Raw genomic sequence first — 17,450 nt, 5'->3', positions numbered from 1 at the left:
TGCAGCAAAGAAGCCTTCCAAAATAATCATGTATTCATTTCCAACTCAGCAGCCAAATATTAATCACCTTCCCGTTTTCTAAGACTGAAAGATCTCAGTAACAACTTCCCTCTTTGTCTTATAAATTTAAAAGGAAAAATGCAAGCAGAGACAGCTAAGTCTGCAAAAGATCAAGCCTAGTAAGATATAACTACATGAACATCAGGACCATGGGTCTCACACAGGGTCCAAGAGAGCTGTGTCTCTTGATTAAATGAGACTGAAGTGACACCCTTGAAACTCCATCTACAAAAGTTCACTAGATCATGGCAGTCAATTAAGACAGGTGTGACAATTACTAGAAATTAGAATAATGTAAAATTACGTGGTAACACGTACATGGCGCTCTCTCTTCAGTATGGTGAGGAACCCCTCGGTCAGGCCATACACTGTAACCTCTCATAGAAGCTCTGATGTCTGTGTCCCCTTACTTGGTCCCAGTTAGAAACATTCCAAAAATCAAATTATGTGATGATTTTATGAAAGGGGAGGGAAAGAGCCATGGGGAGTGAGCCACAGACCATACAGGAATGGTTCCTCACTCCTGCCCATTTTAAATAATTTACATTTCCTGAAATAAAAAAATTACAACCTTGATCAATAAAAATCAAGTAAAAAGAAGCTGCAACACAAACAGTAGAGAGGGAGCCAGGAAAGGCTACTCCCACCCAGGACCTTCCTGGGGCATCTGCAGGAGGGCAACCAGCAAGCTGGGAGCAGCAGCTCACTGCCTGTTACTTGTTTCTGGCACAAGAACCACCTTGCTATGTGCAGTTTCTGCACTCTTCATCAAATTTGTCCTTGGACTTTAGAGCTTCAAGAAAATTAATGCCTATCCCTATTCCAACCTCTCTTGGTTTCCCAGGCCTTCCTATCTTATTTTTTTCCTAACAAATCTCCCACCCCTGCACATACTTCTCTTTCTGCACTCAGTCCTGTCATTTTCATGCTGTCCGCTCTTGCCTGGATCACCACCAGCCGGCGCCTCCTCCCACATACCATCTTTTCTCCCTTACACTTTCATCATGTGCTACGTGTTACCAGCAACTCCCTTTAATTCTGTATTCAGTTGCCGTTTCCCACAAACTAACTTGGATTCCCTAGTACCTTCTATACGCACTTAGCATCCTGCACCCATCCAACCCTACCACAGACCTTCTATACCCATTTTCACTGTATTTTCTCATTTTTGTCCATCCTCTATCTCTGGGCCACATTCCTCTCCATTGCATAAACACCTGCTCTTGCATAAAAGACATCTGGGGGGAATTTTTCTTTCCAGCTCCTCTGCATGGACAGCCTAGTTCCTGCTCTTGGGGACTGTAAGCGCTGTCACTACAACTCAGCCCTTTTACATCAAGGCAGCCAGGCTATAGTGTCAGTTGACATACTAAGTATTACCTCTAGGTCATAAACTTTCAACTGATGCTTCATGCTTACAAATCATATTAACCCATGTATGCAGGAATGTGTTGGGAACACATATGAATTAGCTCTACAAGGGTACAGTTGTTTGGCACAGTCAAATTTCTGAAGGGTAGCAGAATGCTGCAATATGGCAAGTTCAATGCCCTTGCAACCAGGTCACCTGAAAGCACTGCAAAAAAGGCTGTTTAAAGGAGAAAATCAAACCAAAACAAAACTACAACACAACAACTAGCACCGTTAGCTTTCTCACGTAAAATACACTACGACTCCTGACAACAAAAGGCTGTAAGAGGGAGAACGATACCCCTAGGATTCCCAAACCCTAGCAGACTTGCACCGCATGACCAAACCGTAGCACAGGACCACATCATGAGCCAAACAAGGGGAGAAAAAATGTTGTGGTCAGCCAAGAACCTGGGTGAAGGCACCAAATGCCCACTCTTCACCAATATTAAACAAAATGATGGGCCAAAGTCTGGGATTTCTTCAGAAAAAGCATAGGAAGATGACCTGTTCTGATGTATGTATATGAGCTACAGCTTCAAACTTACACAGCACATCACTGTAGGTTCTTGGCTGTACTTAAAAGCAGCTGTTGAAACCTCTCCCATGGAAAGCCAATAAATATTTTATGGAAAACAAACAAGGAAAAAGGCCTAAAGTAGATTCATGTGCAGTGGGAGTCCAAACTTAGGGGAAAAAATGGCAACATAAACTACCACCTTATTGCCGCTTGTGGTTCAGGAAGATCCTTAGCCTTGCCCTGTAATTTATCTCTAAATGTGGGGTTTTGTTTGTAAAAAGAGAAATAAAAGTAACATTCTGAGTAACTCTGCATGACATCACTTTTGTCAAGAGCCAGAGCTCATTGGGATGTGTCAAAACACATCTAAAATCTGCAGTTTACAGAAACTCCACGATATGAACAGACATCTGATACAGACACTAATAAAACCTTAGGCGCCCCATCTCCATCACTGTATGAAAGCACGCATCCTGAGTGGCATTATTTACTTACATATGATCAATATGAAAACCCCAATTCAGCAGGATTTCCTAGCTTTAAGACTATGGCATTTGTGGTTATGACTCTGATCATCTCCCCCAGTCTTTGTGGAAGTATAAATAAAAGAATGTCATTATCCAGATAACATCATTATCTAGGGTATTAGAAGACTCCTGCAGGAGCTGGGGTGCATGAGAATAACGAGTCAGGAAATGACCCTGGCAACAGCAATCCCATAAACCCATACGTGAACATATCTGAGACCTTATCAATAATAGCACCCGAAACTCACCTCAAACACAGAAGCAGTCAGCACTGTGTGCCTGACACACACACAGCTAGTACAATGGGAAACTGAATCTTAAGTGTTTCTATGCTTTGTGCTCTCGTTTAGTACAGCTCAGGCTTGTGCATTTTGTAATGCCTAGGATTAGGCAAAGATCAACAGTGTTTTAGCTGCAAATGACAGCTCTGATGCTGCAAATTGAATTTAAATTTCCAAGAATTCATAAAAAAACAAATGATGCAAAATTTGGATGTCAGACAACTAGAATCTAGCATTCAGTAATGATGACCCACCAGTGCTTCTGCTGAGACCCCACTTCCCTGGAGAAAATGCACATTGCTGGCTGACCACCTGGCCCTTATAGGGTTTTGGTACTGAAGCAGGATCCAGAAAAAAACAGCTGCAGAGCTGATGCCTTTCCCCTGAGGAAAGGCATGGTTACCAATTTAGACAACACCCTACCGCAGACAAAGGCCGGGCAGCAGGAGGGGGCTCTGGCACGTCAGGAGTCAGCAAATATAGCTGTAAAGGTGTGGCGAGTCTGAGGGGAGACCGCAGGGCCCTGGCGGCTCGGGGGTGACTGGGAGAGGCCGGCGGAAAGCGGCGGGGCCGCGGCCCGGGGGGAAGAAGGGAGAGAGACAGCAGGGACCGGGCACGGGCAAACGGCACAAAAGCGCTGGGAGGCGGCGACGCCTTGGGGAGAAGCGGGGAAAGGAACCGGGAGAGCTGAGGAGGAGCGGAGCCGCGATCCGCCGGGTGGGGAGAGCGGTGGGAGCCCCGCGGAGTAGGGGCAGCGCGCTGCTCCCGCGCAGGGCCCGCGGACGCCTCCGGCCCCCTGTCCCCCCAGCCTGGCTCCGCTGCCCCCGCCGCTGGTGCCTCCGCCGGCTGCCCAAGCCCGGGCGGCCTCGGAGGCCCCGCTCCCCTTCCCGAGGCCGGCCCAGCCCGGGCGGCACCTCCGCCGCCGCGCCTCAGGCCGCGGCCACGGCTCCTCAGGCAGGCTGAACCGCGCCGCAGCGCCGGCCGGCGAACCGCGGCCATTTGCCTCGGGCCGGTGCCGGCCGCCGGCCACCGCCCCCGGGGCGCGTCCCCCCGCCCCGCCGCGCCTACCCGCGGCCCTCATCGCCCTCCGGCCGCGTCCTCCTCGCCGAGAAGCCCCCGCGGGGAGGCAGCGGCCCGGGCCCCGGCGCTCCCCCGCCCCGGCTAAGCCGCTTACGGGATTGCAGCCGCCGCGTCGCCGCCCCGCCGCGGGGAGCGGGTTACCTGGCTCCAAGGTGCAGAGCAGGCGCGGCGCCGTCCGGGAGATGCAGCTGCGCTTCTTGAGGACGTTGCTGAGGATGGTGCCCACGCCGCCGCCCGAGCTCTGCCGCTTCAGGCATCGCCCGCCGCGCCGCAGCGAGCCCGTCAGCCGGTCCTGCCGCATGGCAGCCCCGGCCCCTCGCTGCCAGCGCTGCCCGAAAGCTCGTCCTAGGGCGGCGGGGCGGGGGGCATGGCGGGGTGGGGGGCCCGGACCGGGAGGCGCGGCAGCGGCTGAACTGGCTAGCGGGGATCTGCAGTGCAGAGACAGCCAAGTCGAGGTGCGGGAGAGAAGAGGAAGGACAAGCAGAGGCGAAAGAGGGAAAAAAAAAAAAAAAAAGTTGCTCCCGCCCACAATCCGAGCATCACTGACTGAATAAACCAGCAGCTTCTCCTCCTCCTCCAGCACCACCTGGGATGCAGCAGGCGAAGAGGAGCAGCAGCTCCGGGTAGAAATAAAGGGCGCCGGAGCGGCAGTGGTGGGGCTGGGCGGCGGCAAAGGGCTCCAGGGCTGCACAGGGACCATCCGGCCGGGCAACACTGACACGTCTCACTCGGCGCTTGTTAACAGGGGCAATATCGAAATTTCCGCCGAGAATGAAACACCCAGCAAAGAGACTTCTCACGTTAGATTCTGGCCTCCGGCTGGACGTGTGTAGATAGTCCCGCCAGCCTTTCCAGAAAGCTGTGCTGGGAAGGAGTCCCACAAGCGCTACCAGAGCACGGGGAGAGCGATGGATGTAACAGCCCCTCAATGCCAGGGCGGGCTGGGGTCTGGCCCTGCGGCCAGGGCTGCTCAGGGACAGCCCCAGCAGAAGCAAGTGGGCTGCACAGCTTCTGTGTTCCTGACTCTCCAGCACAGGGACTTCAAACATCCTACACAAAAATAACGAGATTTTTCTGTGGATCTAAACTGCAACTACACTTATTATTAATGACGTCCCATGCACTAAATTGTTAAAATAAGCTATTCAACAGCATTTTATTAGGTGCATTTTCCAGTGCTATTATTTGACCTAACAGCATCTTAAAAGGGTTCAATACAAAATTTCAAACTAGTGGCTTGAGTGACAAAAAGGAAAAGTATTTGAAATGACAGCTTTTAAAATCTAAATCACTCGGTGTTTCTATGGAAGGAGAGCAAGTTTATCACAGCACATTAGTCAGGCTCAAAGACCAGAAGTCTGAGTCTACCTGCAAACATCTGTGGCTTTGAAACAAAACCATCTTTTTAATAAAGGAGCAAATTGTTAGCAGCCATGTGACAAAGATAGGAGAAAACTGGCAACAGATAAGCAGCCAAGCCAATTATATAAAATATACAAAATATAAAACACAGAAGCAAGCCATTTTTTTTTTTAAAGATCAGTTATAGCTATCTTTAGAAGTTACTTTTTCAGAGAAGCGTGATTTCGATCATGCCTCTTTAAATATCTGGTTCGGTTTTGGAGAAAAATCACTACATTTGAGCTGCTAGCTTGCACTCTGAATAGATAATTAAGTCTGTGTGTCGGTGGTTCTTTTTTTAACAAAGGTGACACTTCCCTGCTGATGTAGATGATGCAAATCACTTTATTTCAGTGCCAGCTGGAGGTGATGATTTAGTGGTTAAAGCATCAAATTTGAAACAAATTAATCTCCCTAGGTGTACAGATTGTACTAACGGGACTATAAGAGAAATACATAAATTCAGAAATAACCATGTAAGCTCTTTAATATTATTCTCCTTTTTGTTGAGAACCATATGCAAATAGCACCACATCATTCTTGGATCATTTCAGAACTGGCTAAACCCAACGCCACATGCTCAAAGGCTCAGAAGCCAAAGCCAAAGTTTCAGGAACCACTCGTTATCCATACAGTGAATCATCCCACTAAACTGAACATAACTGTATGTTACTTTCAATTTTTAAACAATTACAAATCCGCTCTAACACGTCAATATTTAACTGATGAAAATAACCAGCCCTGTAAGTGAGACTTCAGTGTCATCATCACTGCTATTTTTCCTACTTGTCATCTTGTCACTGTATAAGAAAACTGGAAACAACCAGGACAATCATTCTGTGACATGGGACGTGGCTACTTCTAAGGACCATCATACCATTAAGGATGCTTTCCCACATGCCTGCCAATTAATCCAACATTGATCTTAAGAAAAAAATGGAAAAATGAACTTCAGGAGACAAAATGAAGAAGCTAAGCCATACTAATGGGTTTAATGACTGACTGGATCATTGGCACAAACGGATTTTAGAGATATGGATAAGCCTCCCATTAAGCACACATATACATATTTTAAGGGCAAGAGCCCAGCTTTTATAGAAGTGGCTGGCATTGGGTTCTCACCACTGATCAGGCAAAGCCTCTAGACGTGTTCTGCACCACTTCCTGGCCTTGCAGATATCTGAGCATAACACTGCGTGTCAGCAGCTGGTATAAATTTGCTGTATTCACCACTGTTAGATTGGAAATAGTCTTCAAGGAGGGGGAAGCTTCAAAGTGTATGGAACATTACAGCTCACAGACAAATGACCACAGTTTCAAGTTGGTGAAAATGCAACAAATTTGAACCTAGAGATGTTACCAGCCATCACAATTCTAGTTTGATCCACCAATTGCAAAGAAGTCTGGCCATATTCACAAGTCCTCACCTGCAATTACTGACAAGACAGGCAACACTCAGGAAGTATTCTATTTGGGGGAAAAAAAAAAAATCAAAACGTTTTGGCCAGCCCAGATATTTCAGCTCCAAATAATTTGTAATAATCAACCTGAAACTTTGCTTTTCTGTCTCCTGTAGTTCATATACTCTCTCCCACACAAGAGAGTCACTTTCTGAAAAACCTTACCTCCTCATTTGTTATCTCTCTGAAGTCTTACCACCACCTGCTAACCATGCCTTTTAAAGGCCAGAGCATACGTCATACAAAATACTAGTTCCCACGTATAACTTGCTTAGTTGTTACAGTCAGCCTTATGGTGATCGGTCCTATGATCACTGCCAGATTTTGACATAGAGAAACCAACTCCATTCACCTTAAAACTCCTCATTTATCAGCCCACTTCTCTTCTGTCTGCACTGGGATAAATGAGGTAAAAGGCAGCTAGAAAGGGAGAATGTTGCTGCCCCATCTGCTTGTGCTCAGAAATGGGGCCACACACCAATCTTGCTGTTAAATAAAAGGACACGTTTGTTTGCACAGAGCTTTAACTACCCAAACTGAATTGCCACCTCAGACACCGCAGGTGAGCAGACGCTCTGATCTACCAGCCACCTGTAACTATGGTGTAGATCACCAAGCACAGAGCCTGTAGCACTGTTGCCCATCCCCACAGTTGCATGAGCACATGAGGAGGGAGCCTGTGGGTAAGAGTGGATAGACCTATCTTATACAGAAGAAGAAACATGATTTTGGACTAACAGAATCAGTTTGGCCACCAAGCTGGTCTCTGCCCGCAGACAAGTCATCCAGGGTTGTCTTTACTGAACAAAGCACGGTTCCAGAAACAATTAAAACAAAGATGTTTTTCTACCTTATTTGTGCGTAGAGAAAGTTCGTTTAATGCACTTTCAACAAGTAGGGCTCAGGAAAATGGTGCTGTGTGTTGACACACCACAGTCTCATCAACACAGCATGAATATTTTAAACTTTTCCATTGCATTAGCCATCATTTGTATCACTTTGTACATAAACGTCACAAAAGAGGTCAGGACCTCACTGTGTCCTGTATTAGATATCACAGACAAAAAGAGCAGAGACAGTCCTTGCCTACAAAGGTATTCAGTGCAAATATAAACTACAATGGACAGGAAATAACATCTATGATTTTCAGAAACAGAGAATTAAGATTTAAATGATTAGTCTCAGGAAGCACACAGCAGAGCTGAGAAACAAATCCAAACACGCTGAATTCTAGCCCAATGCTTCCTCTTCCTTTAGACTCCAGGCACACAGCCTTCTTACTCATTTCCCCTTTCAAAAACTGACAACACAGTAAGTACTCTTTAACAGTACCTTCTCTTGAAGGAAGCCCTAAACCAGCCCATTTGTTTTTGGAGGATTTAAGACAAACTAGAGCACTGTCCCTGCTGAAGCACAGAATTAAAAATATTATTTCAGTAAGGAACATACTAAGCACTGCTTAGTGTAATGTGTATCTTCCAACAGGAAATTAATCTGCAAGACTATTGCTCCTATAAGAAGCTCACAGCTGCATATACCTTTTCACAATCAAGATTTTGCCAAGACAGAACTTTGACTCAAGATTCTTTGTTATGATTCTAGCGTTTTTTGGTCACTCTTCCCCTTCTTTCTCATACACACTAGCCACTCCTGCGTTCTATACTACACATGTACACACACTAGGACAGGATCAATGACTGTTGACAGAGGCAGAGAAGGTCCCTTCAATAGAGCCAGCTCTCCTTCACCCCAGCATCATCTACCCACAAACGTATGTTGGACAGTTACATCTAGTAAGTGTACTTACAAGTTAAATAATACTCATAATCGTATTGCTTCTTGAAATTTTTGGCATATAAGATACACCCTGAGAAGTGTGCCAAACTTTTCCAACATCAGTGAAAACACTTGAGATATCATATATCTGTAATGAAGGCATCTGTAAATCAGTTGTGAAAGCAGTTTCTAGCAGCTTACAACACAATGCGATGGAGCTGTGACGACCAGTTTCCATCTAGGGAAGCACCACATTTACAGGCAATGAATCATCGCAGGTGAGGCTGACTGCAGTCCCTCAGTTTGCAGGTTGTTCTCAGGGGCCTGAGATGCTTATGCAATAGAATCATGTGGGTGAGAGTATCAAAGTCCTCAAAAGCATCACAGGTTGCTAAAACAGAAGCACAGACACGCCTGTAACCCCCCTGAACCTGCCTGTCACCTATCTCCATTTGTGAAGACATAGCTATTTCCATGAATGAGGGAGATGCAGAAAGACTTGACATGTGTAGAGTACAGGGCTAAGGCAGAAAGAGCAGAACTGCAAGTTCTTGTCTCCTAGACCTAGGCACAATCCAGCAGAGTACAAAGACCCTACTGTCCTGTTGTGGTTTAGTCCCAGTTGACAACTAAGTACCATGCAGCTGGTTGCTCACTCCTGCCCCACTGGCAGGATGGGGAGGAGAATCAGAAAAACAACAAACAACAAACGTGGTTTGCAACAAAAACAATTTAACAGAAAAGCAAAAGGAAGAGGTAAACAATAACAACAATAAAAGAATATACAAGTAAGGAATACACAATGCAATCACTCACCACCTGCCAATGCCCGGCCTCCTCCTGAGCAGCAATTCCCTCCCCTGGCCTGCTCCCCTAGTTATATACTGAGCATGATAGTATCAAATATCCCTTTGGCTAGTTTGGTCAGTTGTCCTACCTCTGTGCCCTCCCAGCTTCCTGTGAAAATTAATTCCATCCCAGCCAAACCCAGGACATTTCCCCAAGTTCTTTAGCAAACCACTCAGCAGAAAGTTATAAAATTTTTAAATCCATCCTTACAACACAATCACACTGAAAGCTAGGAATATGTTAATATTCAAATGTTTTACATCACAATTAACTCTCCTCACTGTATCACAAACTCTCACCATCATACCATTAAAAAGCCAGTATTCTGCAGCACCTGGAGTTCCGAGGCAAAACTGGTTTTGAGGATGGAATAATTAAATTTGCTGATAATGCAGAAACTCTGAGCACACAAGTGACAGCAACCAGTAGCAATGTGCTAGGTACAAAGGGTGACCTATTCCACTCCAGGCCCATCACTGGGAAGTGACTGTTCCCAGAGCTTAACAGGAGAGAATTGAAAGAATTCCTGAAAAGTAGAAACCAAGTCAGGTTTTTCAAACATCATGTCACAGATCAAAGGCACCTCAAATATTTCAGAAAAAAAAATCTGCCCTGACATTAAAAAATAGATGTGATGCAGAAACATTTACACAGGGTTCAATGGCTGCACTGAAAGGATAAGGTAGAGATTTAACTCAGAACTATCCAGACAGGAAACAGAAGGGGTTTAAATATGATATTGCTTGATCACAAGACAGGAGTAAGTTAGCTCCCTTTATTATGCCAATAATAGAGGACAAACTTGCACAACTGAGTAAGCCTGATATTCTGCTAAAGCTATTTGTATTCACTGCAATGCCCATAAATCCTAATTCTGGGCTGCAATGTTATTGTAGTAGGTGCTGTACAAGCACAGCAAAAAACAGATTGCCTGCTTTAAAAGTAATAAATAAAAGAAAATACAATAGCACATGGAGACAGCAAGATGGTGTTGGAAAGCTCAGTGAACAGTAGTCTCAATACAAGAGCTACTATTGTGTTTCTGTAGGCTTCACAGCAAAGATGAGTACCAAGCAACACATACAGAGAAGGACAATGAGGTCGCATAAGGTCAATAAGAGGGCTGAGGGATTAATTTTTAATCATCAACTCAAGTTCAACGTGGCTAAACATCTACAAGGAAACACCAACATGAGGGGAAATTGAGAAGGTGCTTGTTTCAAAATGTTAAGCGTCAGGTGGAGGTAGGAGGCATGAGGTAACCTTGACTACTGAATACGAAATGACAAGGATGTGACAACAGAGAAGGGTAGGCTGTGAAGAGCTTTGGATATTGAAGCAGTGAAAACAAGGCATTGACTAGATCCACAATGACCATGAGTGAAGTGTAGGCACCTAGCACTCATGTGAACACCTGTGTACAAACACCAGAAAGTAGGTGCCTTAGTCTCTAGCTGAAGTCTACTGCTACATTTAATTCTTTGTACATATGTCTTCCAAAACCACAAAAGTACACACAATTAAAAAAACAAAACAAACAAACAAACAACTCAGGAGAAAGAGTTTGCAGAAGCTTTCTATGTCCCAAATGCTTCCAACAAGTTTTTAATCAGAGAAAAATGATAGATAAGTAAGTGGATGGATCTTCTTATGTTGTAAAATTGGGTGGGGATACAGAATTCAACAATAGCACTCAGGTTTGTTTTTTTGTTTGGTGTTTTTTTTTTTTTCTAGTTTGGTTCAATTCTATAAATAAACTCTAAAGTTCTAATTGTCATTTGAGGAGTACAGTGATATGTGTTGTCCTGATGAAGAAAATAAAATAAATAGGGGAGGAGGGCAGGACAGGGAGTCAATTTATTTTACTTATCACCTTCATGTGCTGACTATAACTGTAAGGAAGATCATAAGCAGCTACATTAAGCAGATTGTTGCACTTCATGATCAAGGTAAGAGATGTGTCATGCAAGATGCAAGTAATGCTAAAGTAACAATATATTTTAACTGCTGTAGTAATGAGTAGCATGAAGCCTAAAGTTAAAAACTGGAATAAAAGTCATAGCAATGCTTACATGCTTGATAAAATATATAGGGAGGACCTTTTAAATTAAATGTGAAGTAATGAATTGAAGTGAGGTGTCAAAGAGCAAATGCCCTTTCTTTTGTCAGAGAAATTAACTGTCCCTGCTGAAGCACAGAATTAAAAATATTATTTCAGTAAGGAACATACTAAGAAGAAAAAACACTGAAGATGCCTACACAAAAATAATGTTCCCTAACCTTGCTAAATGGTATGAAGTAAATACATCTCTTGGCCAGTACTCACACTCCAGAATCCTGCTTAATGCTCCATGATAATTTTAAAAAACAAATCACCAAGTCAGCAGTAAAACTAATGTAATACATGAAAAAAGAATTCTGACAGGTATGATTTGTAGGCATGCTTAAGATAATATTTACAGAAGAATGGAAGTCATAGTGGATCGCAGCTCCCAGCTATAAAACTGAGCAGCTCTTCCTTTTTAAGAATCTGATTATTTGCATGGCACCTAGCATGGAAATTGAGTTTTACAGTGTGGATTGCCAGCTTCATTGGTCTGAACTGCTGTTTCCAAAATAGCAAGATTTTAATCCCCCAAACATAATTAAAGAAAAAAAACCCTGTGTCACCAAGACAAGATTTATCCACAGACAGAACACTTTCAAATATCTTAGATTAAAAAGTAATTGCCCAAGTTATAAAAATGACTAATCACAAAATGCCTTTGCTTTGGGCCAGGAAGCATTGAGGGAACGGGACCACATTTATACACACAAGTTCTATATGTTATTTAGTAGTTATTTGCAGTAATGCTAAAGACATCCATCGAAGACCAGGGTCAGGCTGTGCAAGGCTTTCATTAGACACATATCAAAGAGACAGGCTGCTCCTACACTGCTCAGGGATATGAGAGTCCTGCTTCCAGCACAGATCTTCCCTCTTCCAGTAGATATGGCCTCTGTGGACAGAGCTCTGTTACACAGGAATGGAAACAAAACCCTTTCTGGGCCTGGGGAGGGGAATGTGGTTCACTCCAAAAAGACATGCTAATAAGCCACTTAGAGCTCCCAGAACCACTAATCTCGATTAGTCAATACAGAACTCGCCCACCACCACTCAAGTTCTTTGATTACATACACATTTGTTCCCATATGTAGATGCCACTAGTTCTGTAATGAAATGGAAACTTTCCCATTAAGTTCTGGGTGTATGTGAAGCTATCACAACCCCAAGTCCTCCAGATCACATAATTCCCTTCATCTCCCATGTGGGCCATAGCTTCACAGAGCACATTCTCCAAGTGTTGGGAAAGGGAGAAGCTAATGAAATCAACAAGCCTCTAACTACCACCTAACCCTTCCTGAAAGAAAACACATGCATTAGTCATTTAAGCAAGTCTGAGACAGGTTTTTTGCTGAAGTTCATAAGTAAAATAATTATCAGCCACAACATTCCTATTCCAATCTTTTTAATTACTCAACAGTTAAATGACAAAATTTCAGTTCATAACCCACCCTCACAGGACAAGTTTATTGAACTGCATGTGTTTAGGATTAATCAAAGGCTCATTTAGTACTGAAGTGCTGAACCATTAAAATTGATTTTGAACATGTACAACACCACAGAAGCATGAGCCTTTGTAACAGCAAAGCTCTGATTGTTTGTTTACTACTGTGTAGCTTGGGACCACTCACTTCACTCCTCTGAACATGTGCGTCTCCTACCAGCCTTCAAGTAGTCTTGTCTCATTAGAAGTTTGTTTTTTCAGAGAGCCTTGTACTGTGTGTTTGTCCAGTGACCAGCTCATTAGGTTCCCAACTATAAATATTAGCAATATTTAATTCCTCAGATTAGTATTTAAAAAAAAAAAATATCAGCTATGTACATCAATTACCTTCCCATTCTGATTTCCTTTAGTCTCACTAGATAATTATTTTTCTCTCAGGATCTAAGGCCCAATAGCTATTGCTGCTAATGACAACTGGATGGCATAAGAAATTTGCAGTAACATATTGGAAAAAGTAAAAAGGGAGAGGGAAAGGGGAAAAGAACAACCGAAACTTACATTAAACTGTTTTAGCTATCAATGATGCCTAATGCAACCCCAAACCTAAACACTGTTCATGCTCTGTATTTTGGCCATATGTATTGTATGGATGGCAGGGAAAACATTGATCAGTACCAGCTTGCTGTGATTTTAGGGAGGTAACTATAATTTATAGAGAACTAAATTTAGCAGCTCTGTCACTGCTGGCAAAACATAGCAAGAGGCTTCCAATTTTTACTAAGAAAGAGAGATAAATGATAGGTTTGTGTCACTTTCTTTTCAGAAAGTGTTCTAGTAAGATGATGTAATGTGGAGATGGAACATGGACTTGACTTCCTTGGCAAATTTAAATGTTATGTGAGGAACACTCATTTACCACTCAGTAAGTCAAATTCAAGTTATTAACAGCTTAAACGAGAAAAGCATTTTAAAATCTGAGGTTCTCATTTAACTCTTCCTCCAGAGCTGCTCCAGCGTAGAATTATAAGCAAGCCTATTGATCCAAATGGACCAAGTTCACAGCCCACTCTTCCAGCATCTCATTTTTAAATGTCAAGCTTTCTCACAAAGCTTTGGAAACATAGCTGCTAGCACTGCCTGATGCTCCATAAATCAGTCTATTCCTAGCACTAATTATCCCAAGCAGCTGTTATCCTCTATTTGATCTTCAGTATCCCGGATATCTTTTCTTCAAAGACTAACTCAACCAAAGAACATTTAGCTTGTGCCATATTCGGAGATATAATGCATCTGTGTTACTTAAAGCCCATGTACCCTGGTGGGAATTTTCACTGAAGCCCCATTAACCCTCCTACAAGTTCCCAATGGTTAATAAAAAAAAAGGGGGGGGGGGAAGGCGGGGAGTGTTTAATTAGGAAAAAAAGCAGCACAGTTACTTTTACTGAATTGTAATCCCCAGAAGAATGAAAGAGGAGGTAGTGCTAAGCTAGACAAGTGTGAAAGACCGTGCATACAATCTAATTGCGCAACTTTTTCTCTCAGGCTGTTTCCACATGCAAAAGCCTGTCAGAGAAAGATTAAAGATTGCAGTGACATGGTATTATAGTTATGCAGCTCACAGAGCCACCCCTGCTGTGAGCTTATACACCCAAATAAGCCCTTACATCTTCATTGTCCAACATCTGACACAGATGCCATGGCTTTTTGCTTCCTGCATGAACTGGAATAGGATCTGCCATCGGTTCTAAAGTGTCTAGAGGATTAGTGAAATATAAATACACTCCAGTGCACTTCTCGGCCATCACTCCGTCACACGTGGCCTTTGGCAGCACCAGCTTCCTTGCAAACTCCACGTTAACGCAATGAACTCCTGGGTTATACCCCAGACACTGACAATGCCTGGCACCAAAGCGCAGGACTGCTTTTGATCCCACCTCGGATTGAGTCACACAGGCCTGTGGGCTGAGCCCTTTGCTCGGCTGGGCTGTGCAGCACCCCACTCCTCCCTTCGTGCACCCCACTCCTCCCTTCCCGACAAACACTTGCCCTGCCCTGGGCAGACATGCTGGGCTGGAGCAGGATGAGCTCAGTTTCACACTCTTCTTGAACCTACAAGGAAATAAGCACCTTGTCTCATTTAACCACAATAATCTCAAGGTGTCTAAATAAACACCTCACTTTTCCAGGTTTTCAGGGAACTATTAGACTAATCCAACTTTGCCATTTATCATGTACCCATCTGACTAGCTGCAAATGATCAGAGGGAACAGTGGTGTCTCTGAGGTCCTGACTGACAGGGATTGTAGATGGAGAACAGGCTGTTCTGACTGTTGCTGTCAGCAAACGGCAGCATCCTTCCTTTGGGTGACTGCATGCCTCCTCAGTTTGAACTGATCAAATCCCACCTTCCAAAGTTACTGCAGTACTAGAGAAATAAGATATCACTGGTTTGAGAACCACTTTCCTCAGGCAAATTAGTATATAAGTACTACAAGTATTACTTGATAAGTAATAAACCCCGCCCCCCCCCCCCCCAATCTACCACATTAATCCCTATTTCCAATACTCAGGAAGTATTTTACGTAACAAGCACTTTCTAATACATCAACTTTCCATGGCACAACTGTTGTGAAAAGCGTAATTCAGTGCACTCAAAACTCTACATGCCTCACAAAATGCATCCTGCAAGGTCAGCTACCGCTTTGCAACAGCAACAAGAGTACCGTTGCACAGAAGAATATGGAAAAGAAGCCAAACCGTCAACCTCCAAGTTGTATGCATACCCAAATAAAACACAATCTCGTGTGTAGCACTAACTCAACCATTTCACTGTTGTTACAGCTGCTAGCACACTGACAAAGAGTATTTACAACATCCTTTACCAAATGTTGCAGGACAAAAATTTGGTAGCAATTCTGCAATCTAGACATTCCTACAGTGAACAATCCACATTTTCTGCTACAAACTGGGCCTAGATTCAGGAGCCAGATTATTGCTTATAGAAGGATTTAGTGAATTTACTGTTCGGTTCCATGATAGGCAACAAAGTATTTATCCTGCAGTATTAATTTTTATATTGTAACCACATTCAGCTGTTACTATCCCACCAGGTTTCTACATAATAAAAACATACTGTAGAACTATTTATTTGGGAGGGAGAGGAAAAAGAAAACTAGTTGCAGTTAGATAAGCAATGGCTGATTCTCTCACCACCTCAGGTGACCATTACAGCATTACCTGGTGTCCCTTTCACCTTAGCAGATGAGGCCAACTACAGAACATGTCTACATGACAAGCTTTAGGCAGGTCAGTTTAGCCCCCTTCACTCTCACCCCAGATGTTTGCCATTTCCCAGGACAAGCATTCCAAGTGGGGGCAGAAGGAAGGATGCAGGGGTATGGCTCTGAATTTCACAGGGCTCACAGCTTACACAGCAGTGGGACACCATGGCTGGTTGACCACGGTCTCCCAGGACTCACCACACTCCTTGGGTGAAGGCCTGGTATCTCCCAAATGGTTAAGTTGCTGTACTCAGCAGCCTCTTGCTTCTGCATGACGCACATTTGGGGCTAAGTTTGAGGCTTGACAGGCAAAAGAGAACATGCAGCTGAAGGATCTCTCCTCACAGAGGCAAGTGCCTGAGGTCACCTGTTCATTTTACTCAGCTTTCACCTAGCCCTGAACCCCTGGCATCTCCCCTTTCCAGGAAAATCCCACCCCTCCAGAGACAGCAGCTCACTGAACTGGAGAATGAGCAGCAGCAGAGAGGCAGGAGGTGGCACCTCCCTCAAGCAGGTAATGATCTTTTGGTCAGCAGGCTCCACACTGCCCCCAGGAATTTATTAGTAGCAGTGACCCCAACTTGGAACACAGCCAATTTCCTATTAAAAGTAGCATAATTAAAAGAAAAAAGTGTCAGTCAGGTATATTCTTACACTCCCTGCTGATATCAAGCACTGCCCAGTGTCATGGGAAACTCTAAGTACCCAGATCCTAAACAGACTCCTGGGGTTTGGAGCAAAAGCAATCCCACGTCCAGTCGAAGCAGGCACCAGGACAGTTTGCTCAGTTAAATCCTGAAGAACATAGCTGAAGCAGCCCATGACAAAAGCCATTTTCGAGAACCGTGCAAGTTTTAGCCAATGATGGAATATGAGATGGCATTTGTTCAGGAGGGCAGGGAGGTATTTTTGACAGAGGTAAGACACTTCAGCAGTGAGAGTTAGGGACAAAAAAGTATGTGACACAGAAATGTAAGGACTCATATAATCCCTAAAGATGCAGAAGAAAAATACATGGCTTAGGAATGTATGCTGGCTCCTCAGCCCCCTAAACCAGCCTGGGCAGCCAGGGCCTGAGCTGCAGAGACGCCTGGCTGCATCTTCCCGGGAAGATCTCAAAGTTGATTGGAACCGCTTTAATGGAAACTTTGCCATAAAATACCAGCTTCTGGAGAGCAAAGTCCTTCATAGCAGAATGTTATCTTTGATGAAAACATATTTCCACATGCTAAAAGCATAATTTTTTACTCTTTTTAG

General features: G+C 44.0%; 1 protein-coding gene across 5 annotated transcripts in view; it reads right to left on the bottom strand.

Annotated features, from left to right (window-relative positions):
• Positions 1-17,450, bottom strand: part of TBC1D30 (TBC1 domain family member 30) — a 113,157-nt gene that overhangs the window by 83,852 nt on the left and 11,855 nt on the right. For 2 of the 5 annotated variants that reach the window (XM_082050634.1, XM_082050635.1), the window contains exon 1: positions 4,020-4,368. The exons of the other annotated variants lie outside the window; for them this stretch is intronic. In XM_082050634.1, the coding sequence (XP_081906760.1) occupies positions 4,020-4,179 (160 nt within the window). In that variant the 5' untranslated portion in view covers positions 4,180-4,368. Of the gene's footprint in view, positions 1-4,019; positions 4,369-17,450 lie in introns of those variants that run through there. 5 annotated transcript variants of the gene reach the window in all.

Source organism: Streptopelia decaocto (genome assembly GCF_964273445.1).
Source record: "Streptopelia decaocto genome assembly, chromosome: 1".
NCBI lineage: Eukaryota > Metazoa > Chordata > Aves > Columbiformes > Columbidae > Streptopelia > Streptopelia decaocto.
This window is presented reverse-complemented; position numbering and strand designations above follow the sequence as displayed.